This window comes from Cetorhinus maximus, chromosome 6 (genome assembly GCF_964194155.1).
Source record: "Cetorhinus maximus chromosome 6, sCetMax3.hap1.1, whole genome shotgun sequence".
NCBI lineage: Eukaryota > Metazoa > Chordata > Chondrichthyes > Lamniformes > Cetorhinidae > Cetorhinus > Cetorhinus maximus.
Genome location: NC_135884.1, coordinates 68,104,953 through 68,120,741, shown reverse-complemented (window position 1 = coordinate 68,120,741; position 15,789 = coordinate 68,104,953). Strand labels below are relative to the sequence as shown.

General features: G+C 40.3%; 1 protein-coding gene across 1 annotated transcript in view; it reads left to right on the top strand.

Moving 5' to 3' along the window:
* Positions 1 to 1,623: 1,623 nt before the first annotated feature.
* Positions 1,624 to 15,789, top strand: part of LOC144681805 (nicolin-1-like) — a 42,678-nt gene continuing 28,512 nt past the window's right edge. The window contains exons 1-3 of the mRNA XM_078543821.1: positions 1,624 to 1,743; positions 5,764 to 5,900; positions 14,645 to 14,830. Coding sequence (XP_078399947.1) covers positions 5,769 to 5,900; positions 14,645 to 14,830 — 318 coding nt within the window. The 5' untranslated portion in view covers positions 1,624 to 1,743; positions 5,764 to 5,768. The remainder of the gene's footprint in view (positions 1,744 to 5,763; positions 5,901 to 14,644; positions 14,831 to 15,789) is intronic.

Here is a 15,789-nt window from a genome sequence, read left to right as displayed (position 1 = left end):
TCATTTTGGTAGACAGCAAGCTCAATTGGGCCTATACTAGAAATTCCCATGGTCTGAAACTCTTTAGAACTTCATAAAAACTGGAATATATGCTAACAAATACTAACTTTGAAAGAACAGATATCCACATCTAGAATGTTTCAAAATGTGGTTCAAACAAGCTCTCAGGGTGGTTAATGAATATCAAGAAAAGCAACAGGATTGAATTGGCCATATTCTAAGGCATTTGAATTTGACGGTAATTTAAAGTAGAGGGATATAGACCAAGAGGGACAAAGCTGTCAAACAACATTAAGTTGAAAATGGGAGGCTACTACAAGCAACTTAAGGCCAAAGTACAGCACTAGAAGACTGGAAAAATGAGCAACCTGACCTTAGTCAGATCACTAATACTAACATTAATTATCAGGGTTCTCAGCACTGGGAACATTCATTTTTTGACTTCAAAAAAATTAGCTCCACTGCCATTGCATTTACTGAGTTTAACAATGCATTAACAAGCACTGCGCAACATCCATGAAAGCATAATTGGTCATTATAATTCACCATTTTCCTTACAGGCAAATATTTGAATTGTTGACAGGTTTAAATTAAATATCCATCTCAAAGGATGCCTTTGAACCATTCCCAATCTGGTCTAGCAGATTTCATAAGGAACAGAGCCTGATTAACCGGTATTCCTGTCTGAGTAACATTGGGTTAGCCAACATTCAAGGCAAACCTCAAAACACCTCAATCTTCACATCTGTAAATTAAGATTGAGGTCAGTCTATGTGGACAAAACACCAAGACAGCATGAACTAACTACTGAGCTGCAGCCCAGGAAAAGCTCACGCTTCAGTAAAAAAGTAGCTTATTTGTTTTCAAGAGAATTAGTTTATCTGGAACTTCTCCACCTCAAATATCAATTGCCCTCCTTCCCTCAGATTTTCAAATCTGAGGGCTCTGGAGAACACTATCTTGTTTTATATTCAATCATTTTTCATCTCATTTGATTACTTTCCATTTATCTTTAAAACATTTGTCACAATAAATACATTTGATAAATAGGAAATCAAATGAATAGCTTATTACTCATTCTAATTTAAAGACAAAATGTGCAGTTTTGATCTCAAAGGTCGAATTTTTGGGCGGTAAAAAATTAAAAAATGAGCAATGCTTTCCATATTATTTGAGAGAAAGCCGGCTAAATTTCCTATTACTGAGGGAATTTCTAGCCAGTTTGCCCGTTAGACTACGCCTCCCGCCTAAATAAAACGGTTGGCGTCTCAGCTTCACCGCGCCACGAAGACTGCACTGCACCAATCTGATCATTGGTTTAATTGAATTTGCGTCACAGAAACTGTGCCTTTTTGTATTAGCATTTTACTTCACATTTAAGCTACACGCTAGAGCTGAAAGTTTCTAATATTAAAGATGTCTCCCCAACATGTATTTTTCCCTACTGAACACCCAAAAGCTGCTTTCGCTTCTGAGCGCGGGGTTTCGATTACATCCTATTTATAGTCAGTGTACCACGCGATCATCATCACGTGCTGCGCCGCCTCCGCCAACGTCTAGGTCACCTCCTCCTGGACTCGCCGATCAATGTCGTCACTGCGCCCGGCACCGCTTTCACGTGACCGTCGCAATGCTCGCGCTCCGCCTTCAACTTACCGATTTCTCTAACAAACGGATCCAGTTTGTTTCAGTTAAAATCGGAAAATAATCACCATCATTTATTCCAAAATTAGTAAACTGACGGTAAGATATGCTTTTATAATGCCCTGTAATTTTCTAAATATATAATTGTATGACGTTTTGACCCAATCTCTGATCACAATGGATATTTTCAGACTATTTGATTTTATTATATTTTAAATAAGGTCCATTATTATCCGGAGGTTTCACTATTCTAGCTACATCATGAGAATATCTGATATTAAATGTTTATGATATTCCTCCTAAATTATTATATCAAGGAACATGGTTACATTGAGTAATAAAGCCTAAAATTCACAAATAATTCCACTTCCCAGTAAAATAAATCTTCCCTTTCCTTCCTCATTTTCCTCTCTCCCAAACACTGACATACATTTGGAATCCATGGTACAACTTGTTCTAGGTGTAAATAACTGCAGTTGGCAGCTTGGCTCATTTGATGAAAGGTTTGGGGTTCAAGACCCACTTTATGAAGCAGTTTATAATGAGACTAAGACTGTAGTGCTGTCACACTTCAAATGTAAGGCATCACAATTCAGCATAAATTCTCTGTACCCAGTCCCCATACACAAAGATTGTGTCTGCATTCCCTCCATATTCCCTGATTACCTATTCCTCTTTACTCTGTCATATTGAAACCAATTGCATAAAGCCTCTCAACTGCTGCCCTAATGTCTGTCTGAAGTGCATGAGCATCTGACAAATTGAAAATTGCCATGTATTGACCGAAAGAGAAATGAGAAATGTCTCTTTTAAAATGTGAGACAAATAATGGAACTGTCTCCCAATGCTTTTATTTCAATACCTTGACAAATTTATTTCTATTTATTTCTACAAAAGCAAAATACTGCACATGCTGGAAATCTGAAATAAAGTCAATAAATGTTGGAAATACTCAGCAGGTCTGGCAACTCCTGTGGAGATAGAAACTGAATTAATGTTTCAGGTTGATGACCTTTCATCATAACTGGGAAAGTTAGAAATATGATAGATTTTAAGCATGGGTTGGTTTTTATTCTTTGATGGGATATGGGCATTGCTGGCAAGGCCAACATTTGTTGCCCATCCCTCATTGCCCTTGAACTGAGTGGCTTGCTAGGCCATTTCAGAGGGCATTAAAGAGTCAACAACATTGCTGCGGGTCTGGAGTCCAGTGACATTACCAATACGCCATCGTCTCCCTGAGCTAGACAAAAGGGAGAGTTGTGATAGGATGGAAGGCATACTACAGACTTCACCTTTTTTCCTAACCTCCCTGTACTTAAAACCTATTACATTCCTAATATTTCTCAGTTCTGATGAAAGGTCATTCACTTGAACTATTAGCTCTGTTTCTCCACAGATGCTGCCAGATGTGCTAAGTATTTCCAGCATTTTCTGTCTACTTATTTCTATTTTATTTCTCATCTACACATTGCCCTTCGGTGACATCTCCCAAAAGCACTGTTTATTTTCAGATGCTGATGACACCCATCTCTTCCTCATCACCACCTCTTTCGACTGCCTCAGGTTTGCTAAATTATCAGACTGATTATATGACATCCAGTACTGGATGAACAGAAATTTCCTTTACTTAAACATCACAAAGACTGAAGCCATTGTTTACAGTCCCCACTCCAAACTCCATTCTCTGGCTACTAAATCCATCCATCTCCCTGGAACAGCCTCAGAATAAGTCAGTCTGTTCTCAACTTTGGGGTCATATTTGACCCAAGATGAGCTTCTGACATCATATTTGCTTCATCGCGAAGACTGCCTCTTTCCACCATCGTAACAATCTCTTGACGTCATTGGAGGCAGTACAGCCCAAGGTTCACTATATTGGTCTCTTGGATAAGAATGTTGTCCTATGATGAGAGGCTGAGTAAATTGGGTCTATATTTTCTGGAATTAGAAGAATGAAAGGTCATCTCATTGAAACATTCAAGATTATAAAGATGCTTGACAGGGTAGATCCTGAAAAGTTGTTTCCTCTGGCTGGAGAATCTTGAACAAGGGGGCACTGTTTCAGAATATAGGATTGATCATTTAGGACTGAGCTGAGGAGAAATTTCTTCATTCAAAGGATTGTGAATCTGTGGAATTCTACCCCACAGGGTTGTAAATGTACCATCATTGAATATATTTAAGGCTGGGATAGACAGATTTTTGATCTCTCAAGGAAACAAGAGATATGGGGAGCGGGTGGGAAAGCGAACTTGTAGCCCAAGATCAGCCATTATCATATTGAATGTCGATGGCTGTACAGTCTTCTGCTCCTATTTCGAATATTCTTATGTCAACCCTGTCTCAGCTCATTTGCTGCTGAAATCCTCATTCATGCTTTTGTTATCTTTGGACTTGACTGTTCCAACAGCCTCCTAGCTGGTGTCTGGTAGCTTTTCCTGCTCCATTAAATCCTTAGATTCTGGAAAAGTCCCAGAGGATTGGAAAACTGCCAATGTAACACCCTTATTCAAAAAGGGAGGAGACAAAAAACAGGTAACTATAGGCCAGTTAGCTTAACATCCGTCATTGGGAAAATGTTAAATTCTATTACAAAGGACGTAATAGCAGAGCATTTAGAAATGCATAATATAATCAACTAGAGTCAGAAATCATGCCTGACAAATGTATTAGGATTCTTTGAGGAAGTAACAAATAGGATAGATAAAAGGGAACCAGTAGATTAATACATTTGGATTTCCAAAAGGCCTTCAATAAGGTGCCACACGTAAATTTACTTAATAAGATAAGGGCCCACAGTGCTGGGGGTAGTATATTAGCATGGATAGAGGATTGGCTAACCATTAGAAGACAGAGAGTTGGGATAAGGGGGGCATTTTCAGGATGGCAACCTGTAACTAGTGGAGTGCCACAGAGATCAGTGCTGGGGCTTCAAGTATTTACAATATATATTAATGATTTGGATGAGGGAAGTAAATGTACTATCGCCAAGTTTGCTGATGACACAAAAATAGATGGGAAGGCAATTGGTGAGGATGACACAAAGAGTCTACAGAGAGATATAGACAGGTTAAGTGAGTGGGTCAAAACTTGGCAGATGGAATGTAATGTGGGAAAATGTGAGGTTATGCACTTTGGCAGGAAGAATAGAAGAGCTGAATATTTAAATGGAAAAAGACTGCAGAAAGCTGCAGCAAAGGGATTCGGAGGCCCTCATGCATGTATTCCCAAAAGCTAACATACAAGTTCAGCAGGTAATAGGAAAGGCAAATGGAATGTTGGCCTTTATTTCAAAGGGAATGGAGTTTAAAAATAGGGAAGTCTTGCTAAAACTATACAAGGCACTAGTTAGATCACACCTAGAATACTGTGAACAGTTTTGATCCCCTTATCTAAGGAAAGATGTACTAGCATTGGAGGCATTTCAGAGAAGGTTCACCAGGCTGATCCCGGGTATGGAGGGATTTTATTATGAAGAGAGGTCAAGTAGGTTGGGCCTGTACTCATTGGAGTTTAAAAGAATGAGAGACGACCTTATTGAAACATATAATATTCTTATGGGGCTTGACAGGGTAGGTGCTGAGAGGTTGTTTTCCCTTGTGGGAGAGGGCATAGGACCAGAGGGCATAATCTCAGAGTACGGGGTCGCCTATTTAAGACAAAGATGAAGAGGAATTTCTTCTCTCAGAGGGTAGTGAGTCTGTGGAATTCTTTACCGCGGAGGGCTGTAGAGGCTGGGTTGTTAAGTATATTCAAGGCTGAGATACAAAGGTTTTTAATCAGTAAGGGAATCAAAGACTATGGGGAAAAGGCAAGAAAGCGGAGTTGAGGATTATCAGATCAGCCATGATCTCATTAAATGGCGGAACAGACTCCATGAGCTGAATAGTCTACTTCTGCTCCTACGTCTTATGGTCTTATTATCTCTAGCATGTTTTGTAGATACAATATTGGTTAGACTCGCCTAAAATATCCAGAGGCTTAGAACTCCAATGATGAATTCCTTCCAACTTGAGTAATTTGATAAAGGCACTATCCAATTACAATGCCAATCTTCCATTATTTCACTGACCATTTGGTTGTATCTAACACAAATCTCCTGTTCTATCCAGACAGCTAAAATGGCAGACGGGAGTATTGCATGTATAATCAAAAGTCCGATTGCACTACAGACTGGCAATGTGAAAACAGACTTGGCAAAACCTGGAGTGTTTGTAATAGAGGTGACTTTTCCACAGGAAAGAATCATTAATGTATGTGAGTCCTGTGCCTCTCAAATATATTCATTATTAAATGCAAAACTAACAATGGAAATATTACTGCTTTTTTACTCAATATTAAAGTATACAATCAGTACGTTGTGCTCAAATGTCTAAGTTGTGGTCTGAATGGCAAGATAGAAAGCTAAAGAAATGAAAATGACAAAAAAGCTTAGCAGAAGCGATAAGTTTTAAAGGGTGTCTTGAGGAGAGAGAGAGAGAGAGACACACAGAGGGGTTTAGGAAGGAAGTTTGACAGCAGCTGGGGATGAGGTAGCTGGTAGGGCAAAAGAATGGGCATAAAAGGCCAGAAGCAGAGGAGCTGAAAGTTCAGAAAAGGGCGCACCCAGGATTACAGATGGCTATAGAGATGGGAATGGATTGGTGGTTTATATAAACTTGTTTTTAAGTTTTTTAAATGTTTGTCTAGCATTTAATGGTTAGTACAAATTAGTGTGTGGAAAAAGTAAAGAAATACTTCAATAAGCTAAAAATAGAATTATTTTGGATATCTGGCACAGACACAGGCCATTCAGCCCAATCAGTCCACGCCAGTGTTTATGCTCCACTCAAGTGTTCTCCTGTTATGACACAGCCATTAGTAAAGACTGAGTTGTTTAAATCCCAGAGGGAAACTTGAGCAACTGTCATAACCTATAATTTCAATTGGTATGTTTGAGATGCAGCTCTGGATTCAAAAATGAAACCACCAAGCCTCAAGAGGTTTTTTATATAAACTAATTTAAACATTTATTAATTTAACAAGAAATTAAACACATACACATGTCTACAAATTACTGCCATAATAACTTTTTTTAAAATCTCCAAATTAATCACTCCCAGGTAAGTCTTCATCAAGGCAACAATAGCCCATAGACTTTAAACAGGCACCAGGCAAAGCAAATTTAACCTTACAAATTCAAATGAGGTCCCTTGCAATTTTGTTCCTTTGCAGACAGTTGTTGGCTTACAGGCTGCTTAGGTCTTACATGCCTCTGACCTGCACATACAAAACTCTTTTCTGTTTATATCTAGCCTTCCCTTTGAATGTAAATTCTCATGGTATCCCTAGGTCTTTGAACTGCACTTCTTCTAACAATAAAGCCCCTTTCATTGCACCAGTTTTATTAGCAATATAAATACATTGCTTGGCGTCTCCTAGCTAGGTGTAAGATTTTACTCCCTTCTTTTGAATGGTTTATTCAGCAAATGCAAATGTACCCTTTACCTTCCAGCCTTCCATTTATCAAAGTAACATCTCAAGCTACTATACATCAAATCACCTAGACTATATTTGGCTTTAATCCAATTAAGCCGCACACACACCCACAGTCACAGACCCTACTATAGGTCTAATTTAAAAATAATTTCTAATAACATTATATACATTAATATCTTCATGACACTCCCATTTTTCCTCATCTAAATCTACCATTGTAATTCTTTATTCCCTCCTCCCTCATGTGCTTGTCTAGCTTCCCATTAAATGCAATTATATAATTCGCCTCAATCGTTCCTTGTGGTAGTGAGTTCGATATTCTCACCACTTTTTGGATGAAGAAGTTTCATCTGTATTCCCTATTGGGTTTCTTGGTGACTATCTTATAACAATGGCCACTACTTTTGCTTTTCTCCACAAGAGGAAACGTTGGCCCAGATCTTCCAGTCTCCAGATGGCCATACCCCGGAGGTAACCCAGAAGATGCACTGGGGGACCCCTCAGAAGTTCCAATGCAAGGACTCCGCAGGCAATCCCTGCGGAGTTCCATCTTCCGATGGGCAATTCCCCTGCACCTGGAACCCTCCAAAACTGAGTTAGGAGTCAGATACTTTGGATGGTTCTGACTCACTTAGCAGAATACTTACCCAGGAAAGGTTAGAAGTTAGAAGCTCCTGGGTAACTGTACTACTGACTCTTCCCAACTCCCCACTGGACCCCCTGACTACCCCCTCCACTCTCCTCGATGACCCCCAACTCCCGACTATTCATCTGATCACCCAACTACCCTCCCATCTCCTGACTACACCCCCGACCAACTGACTAACCCCAACTCCCTCATCCACCTGCCATCCTACCCCCTCAGCCTTACACACTCACCTTCTTTCTATAGCTTGCCAAAGTTTGTTTGGGTCATTTAATCTTACCTATATGGCAGCTAGTAAAAAGGGGGCATGGCTTGGTTTCCCCCATTGCTCTTACAGTTCGAGGGAAAGACTTCAGGAGCACATACACTCCACGTTTCTCAGGAGGCCCAGTTCAGAAGTCCAACAAGAAATGTGTGCTCCGGGCAAAGTAAGTAAGTAGGAGCGGAGTGGCAATCCAACAGTGATTGCCATTCCTGGAAAGATTCAGTCCATTCTGCCTGTATCCACTGTATGGAAATCTTTCATAATTTTAAAGACCTCTAATAGGTCACTCCTCAGCCTTTTTTTTTCAAGAGAAAACAAACCCAGCATGTCAGTCCCTTCCTGCTGTTTATACACGTTTCTGGTATCATCCTTGTAATCTCATCCATACCGTCTCTAGTGCCTCGATATCTTTTTTATAATATGGTGACCAGAACTGCATACAGTACTCTTAAGTGTGGTCTAACCAAGATTTGATACAGGCTCAGAATAACTTACCAACTTTTCAATTCTGTCCTTCTAGAAATAATATCTAGTGTTTGGTTTGATTTTTTTTTTAATGGCCTTGCTAACCTGGAGCACAACATTTAGTGATTGGTATCTTTGTACTCTGAGATCCCTTTGTTCCTCTACACCAGCTAGACTTGCACCTTCCAAGTAATAAGTGACATTCCTATTTGCTCCTACCAAGACATGTTGACCATGGTGTGATTGACCATGTCAAAGGCTGCAAAGTGGTTGAGTGGCGGAGATAATACACTGCAGTTACAGAGGGTGTCATTTATGACTTTAATTGGACCAACTTTTTGTTTTCTGCCTAACCACTGACACAAAACCACCCAGTGTGGTATGACTGCTCTGGTCTTCTGTAGGAATCAAACAAAATAGAAATACAGAAAGCCTGGCCAGCAGTTTAAGAGGGATGTTTCACACATTGAAGTAAGAGAGTGCATGCAGCAGGACCATTAACAGTGAGGGAGTGCAAGAGGAGCAGCGGGGCTATTAACATCAAGAGAGCGTGAGAAGCAAGGTGGCCTTTAACAGTGTGAGAGGAGCAGCGGGGCCATTAACAGTGAGAGAGCGAGAGGAGCAGCGGGGCCATTGACAGCGAGAGAGTGCCAGAAGTAGTGGGGCCATTAACAGCGAGAGAGTGCCAGAAGTAGCGGGGCCATTGACAGTGAGAGAGTGTGAGAAGAACGGGAGACCATTAAAGAGCACAGAGAGCAGCTGTTTGGTGAGTAGGATTGGTGAGTATTTCTAGTCTTTAAAAGTAAAAGTAAGGTCTTTAGTTTGTGTGTAGGTCTTTAGTTTTTCTTTTTTTCTCTTTTTCTTAACAATAGCTTAAGTTTAAGATCGACACAGGTGTAATTACAATAAAGTGTAAAGAGCAAGGATACTAGAGTAATTAAATAAGTAATTAATTAAAATACAATGGCAATTTCAGGATGGGTGATGTGTTGCTGCTGCAACATGGAGGAGCTGCTGGACACCAAGGTGATCCAAAGCAAATAAGTAATAAGTGTTTGCAGCTCGAGGAACTTCGGATCCGTGTTAAGGAGCTGGAGTCCAAGCTGCAGACATTACATCACATCAGAGAGGGGGAAAGTTACCTGGACACTTTGCTCCGGGCGGCGGTGTCACCCCTCAGATTAGGTAATTCAAATTTGGTCTGTGATCAGGGACAGTAAGGTGTGACTGCAGGTGAAGCACATATAGGGACCCAGGGGTAGTGTTCGAGGAGCCTCGGCCCTTGCAAGTGTCCAACAGTTACGAAGTTCTTGAAAGCTGTGTGGACAAGAGCAGGGTCTACAGGAAGGATGAGTGAACTGACCATGGCACCGTGGTACAGGGAGCCATTCAAGTGGGGGGGAGGAAATAGGAACATAGTAGTGGTAGAGGACAGTATAATTAGGGGGATAGATACTGTTCTCTGCAGCCATGAGCGTGAGTCCTGAAAGCTGTGTTGCCTGCTCGGTGCCAGGGTTAAGGACATCTCCTCAGGGCTGGTGAGGAACTTGGAGTGGGAGGGGAGGGATCCAGTTGTCATCGTCCATGTTGGTACCAATGACGTTGATAGGACTAGAAAGGAGGTTCTTCTGAAAGAATTTGAACAGTTAGGAGCTAAATTATAAAGCAGAACCTCCAAGGTAATAATCTCGAGATTACTACCTGAGCCACAGGAAAACTGGCATATGGTAAATAAAGTCAAGGAGTTAAATGTGTGGCTCAAACATTGATGGGGAGGAATGGGTTTCAGTTCATGGGGCATTGGCACTAGTACTGGGGTAGAAGGGAGTTGTTCTGGTGGGACGGGCTTCACTTGAACCTTGCTGGAACCACTGTCCTGGCGAATCAAATAACTAGGGCTTTGGAAAGGGCTTTAAACTAAATAAGGGGGGGAAAGGGAGGATTCTGGACAGGGGATATGTAGACTAACAAAGCAAAAGGATATGGCAGCATTGCAGGGCAGCTATTTAGGTATTGATACCCAGAGTGTGACAGGAAGGGACAGAGTGTACAAACATTAAAAAAAAGCAGCAAATAGGGTCAAAGGGAGAAAAAATGGTGAAAAGGCAAAATTAATGGATCTTAAATGCACGTAGTATTCAGAACAAAATAAATGAATTAATGGCACAAATAGAGGTTAATGGGTATGATCTTGTAACCATTACGGAGACGTGGTTACAAGGAGATCAAAGCTGGGAACTAAATATTTGGGGGTATGTGACTTTTTGAAAGGACAGGCAGGAAGGAAAGGGTGGTGGGGTAACTTTGTTAGTATGAGATGGAATAAGTACGATATCAAGGAATAATCTTGGATCGGAAGATGTAGAATCCACATGTGTGGAGATAAGAAATAATAAGGGGAAGAAGACCTCATCGGAGTAGTATATAGGCCCCCTAACAGTAGTTATACTGTAGGACAGAGAATAAATCGGGAGATAATGAGGGCATGTAAAAAAGGCAGTGCATTAATCATGGGTGACTTTAATCTTCATGTAAATTGGGAAAATCAAATTGGCAGAGATCGCAACGAGCAAGAATTCATAGAGTATGTTCGGGACCATTTCCTAGAACAATATGTTGTGGATCCAACCAGGGATCAGGCTATTTTGGATCTGGTAATGTGTAATGAGGCAAAATTAATAAATGATCTCAGAGTAAAAGATCCCATAGGAAACAGTGACCATAACATGGTAGAATTTAGCATTCAGTTTGAGAATGAGAAACTTGGATCAGAAACAACTGTGCTAAACTTAAACAAGGGTAATTACAAAGGAATGAGGACAGAGTTGGCTGGAGTGGACTGGGAGAGGAGTTTAGCAGAAAAGATGGATGATGAACAATGGCAGATGTTTAAGAAAATAGTTCATGACTCACAACAAAGATATATCCCAGTAAGAAAGAAGGATTCTAGGAAGGGGATAAACCAACCATGGTTAACAGCATAGTATCAAATTGAAAAGAAAAACATACAATGTGGCAAAGATTAGTGGTAAAGCAAAGGATTGGGAAAGTTTTAAAAACCAAAAAAAATTGACCAAAAAAAAAGGAAGAAAATAAACTTTGAGGGTAAACTAGCAAGTAATATATAAATGGACAGTAAGAGCTTCTTTAAATATATAAAAAGACAGAGAGAGGCCAAAGTGAGCATAGGCCCCCTAGAGAAAGAGGCTGGGGAAACAATTATGGGGAACCAGTAAATGGAAGAGGAGTTGAATAAATACTTTGCATCAGTCTTCACGGCAGAAGACACTAATGGCATTCCAAAAATACTAAATAATCAAGGGAGTAAAGAGGGGGCGGAGATAAATACAACAACTATCACTAGAGAAAAGGTACTAGGGAAACTAATGGGACTAAAGGTCAATAGGACCCTTGTACCTGATGGGTTGTATCCTAGGATATTAAAGGAAGTAACTACACACAAAGCAGATGCACTGGTAGTAATCTTCCAAGAATCCTTATATTCTGGAAAAGTCCCAGAAGATTGGAAAACTGCCAATGTAACACCCTTATCCAAAAAAGGAGGGTGACAAAAAACAGGTAGCTATAGGCGAGTTAGCTTAACATCCATCATTGGGAAAATGTTAGAGTCTATTATAAAGGATGTAGTAGTTTAGCATTAGAAATGCATAATGTAAGCAAGCAGGGTCAGCATGGCTTCATGAAGGGGAAATCATGCCTGACAAATTTATTAAAATTCTTTGAGGAAGTAACAAGCAGAATAGATAAAGGGGAACCAGCAGATGTAATATATTTGGATTTCCAAAAGACGTTCGATAAGGTATTGCACATAAGGCAACTTAATAAGATAAGAGCCCATGGCGTTGGGGGTAGTATATTAGCATGGATAGAGGGTTGGCTAACTAATGGAAGATAAAGAGTTGGGATAAGAGGGGCATTTTCAGGATGGCAACCTATAACTAGTTGAGTGCCACAGGGATCAATGCTGGGGACACAATTATTTACAATATACATTAATGACTTAGATGAGGGAAATTAATGTACTATCGCCAAGTTTGCAGATGATACAAAAATAGGTGGGAAAGCAAGTGGTGAGGATCTCACAAAGAGTCTACGGAGGGATATGGACAGATTAAGTGAATGGGCAAAAACTTGGCAGATGCTCTCCTTCATTGGCAGAGGTATAGAATATAAAAGTAAGGATATAATGTTGGAATTGTATAAAACACTGGTGAGGCCACAACTGGAGTATTGTGTGCAGTTCTGGTCACCACATTACAGGAAGGACGTAATATCTCTGGAGAGAGTGCAGAGGAGGTTTACAAGAATGTTACCAGGGTTAGAAAAGTGTAGCTACGAGGAGAGATTGGATAGGTTGGGGTTATTTTCCTTAGAACAAAGAAGGCTGAGAGGTGACTTGATTGAGGCATACAAAATTATGAGGGGAATAGATAGAGTGGACAGGATAAAATTGTTTACCTTGATGGAGAATTCTAGAACCAGGGGACATAGATTCAAGATAAGTGGCAGAAGGTGTAGGGGGGACATGAGGAAGAACATTTTTACGCAGAGGGTAGTGGGTGTCTGGAATTCGCTGCCCAAGTTGGTGGTAGAGGCAGAAACTTTAAACTCTTTTAAAAAGTACCTGGATCTGCACCTGAAGTGCTGTAAGCTGCAGGGCTATGGGCCGGGTGCAGGAAGGTGGGATTAGAAAGGGCACCTGGGTGTTCTCGGGCTGGCGTGGACAAGATGGGCCGAATGGCCTCCTCCTGTGCTGTAACTTTTCTATGGTTCTATTGGAATGCAAGGTTATGCATTTTGGCAGGAAGAATGGAGGAGCTGAATATTATTTAAATGAAGAAAGACTGCAGAAAGTTGCAGCACAGAGGGATTTGGGAGTCCTCGTGCATAAATCCCAAAAAGCTAACATACAAGTTCAGCAGGGTAATAGGGAAGGCAAATGGAATGTTGGCCTTTATTTCAAAGGGAATGGAGTGTAAAAATAGGGAGGTCTTGCTAAAACTATACAAGGCACTAGTTAGACCACACCTAGAATACTGTGAACAGTTTTGGACCCCTTATCTAAGGAAAGATATACTGGCATTGGAGGCAGTCCAGAGAAGATTCACGAGGTTGACCCCGGATATGGAGGGATTTTGTTATGAGGAGAGGTTGAGTAGGTTGGGCCTGTACTCTCTTGAGTTTAGAAGAATGAGAGATGACCTTATTCTTAGGGGGTTTGACAGGGTAGATGCTGAGAGGTTGTTTTCCCCTGCGGGAGAGTCTAGGACCAGAGGGCATAATCTCAGAGTAATGGGTCGCCCATTTAAGACAGAGATGAGGGGGATTTCTACTCTCAGAGGGTTGTGAATCTGTGGAATTCTTTACCGCAGAAGGCTGTAGAGGCTGGGTCATTAACTATATTCAAGGCTAAGATAGACAGATTTTTAATCAGTAAGGGAATCAAAGGTTATGGGGAGAAAGTGGGTTGAGGATTATCAGGTCAGCCATAATGTCATAGAATGGTGAAGCAGACTTGCTGGGCCAAATGACCTACTTCTGCTCCTACATCTAATGGTCTTATAGCAAATTGATGCTAACTCTAAACTACTGCTGTACACCAAAACCCTTGGTAGAAGAAACATATTGGTAAAACTCTTAAAGCATGTTGAATGGTCAGTCTTCATAACTGGGAATTGAAAGTGAGGAACAGTAGTTTTTAAAGAAATGTTAAACTACGAATGCATTGAAACAAAGGCTGATCTTTATCCCAAAAGTCTCTACCACCAGGATTGACATTTTTTGTTGTTGGGAGAAAGTTATCTTTTAATGTGGAGTATCTGCTTATAAAGTGATTGCATTGTAAACTGTAGATGTTAGTTAATAAACCAGAGTAACATCTAACCTGTGTTACGGCAGAGCAAATCCATTGTTTACCCAGTTAACTTTGTTATATTCCTTTTCTCTTATTAAAATAGATGAATAATCTTAAACCATTGCAGATTTATCATGTTTTTCTTCAATCGTAATGTTCCAGTCATTTGTATGAAATGTCTTTTTTCTGAATGTTTATCTCCTTCATTGGAAGAACTTATCATTCAGCTGCCTCTTAACACTGTGTTCTATTGCTCTTCACTGACCAGCTTCAGATGATTACATTTAAGAATTATTACACCGCTTTCTTAACCATACGTCTTCAACGACGAGTGACTGCAGAGTCTGACAGGAGGCTGTTGAAATGGAAGACCTGCATCCGGAACAAGTGTCTGATGCCCAACCCCCACACTGAGAATGGATCACAGTATTACTTTTCCATCTATAGAGATCAGGTCAGGTTCGACTGTAAATTAGTTTGATTTAACAGACTGAATATTCTTATTATTTCACATTAAATCTTTGATACTTAATCTACTCCACATCAGAGGCTCGACAAATCCAGAATTGGTTGCTGGTTGAATTTAGCCTATGTTTTAGTCTTAATCTCCTGTTATTATCGGCTATTGCACCAATGTGATATTTTTCAGTTTCCCAGACTAGCCTTCTTTCTGGCATCTCTGAATGATCTTGCCAATTTTATGCCAAATTATGGGCAGTGACTACGCATCCACTAGGAATTAGTTTGAGACTACATTAACAATTTCACTTAAACCTTTTAACAGTGAGACAATGAAGTAAATTAGGGACAAACCCTAAGGAGTTGCATGGAATAAATCAGAAGTTAAGACCCAGCAATCCTAACTTTCCCTGTTTTTGGTGCCTTTGGATAGGTTTGCAAGCTGGTTCTTCTGACAGTTATGTTACATTCACATTTACCAACTGTCTGCATTTGGATTGGACAACTTATTTTTGGACCCCTGTCCGTTCCACTAATGTAAAAGCTGTGAGACAGTGAACATGCACTGAGCAAATAAAAAGAATCCATTAAAATTAAACAACTGATGTTGTTTTAACACAACCAGATCACATCTGTTGTTGGGTGTCATGTGCTGGAAAGTGTCCACAGCAACATGATTGAAATCAAGGCTTCAGTATGAAACGGCAGCTGCCACAATCCTCGAGAAAGATTTTTGGTATCGTGGCTCGTGACAAAACATTGGAGTTAGTATCTGAATAGAGAGTTCCAAAGATCACACTGGGACTATGGTAACTAGTATTGGTCACTACCTGTAAAAGGATCCAAGGGAATAGAAAGACCATCTATAATGCTACAAAGATTATATTCTAGAGTCTAGAAGCTCAGAGCCTGATTTGTTTTCATTAGTATTGAAATTCTGGAGATAACACCATT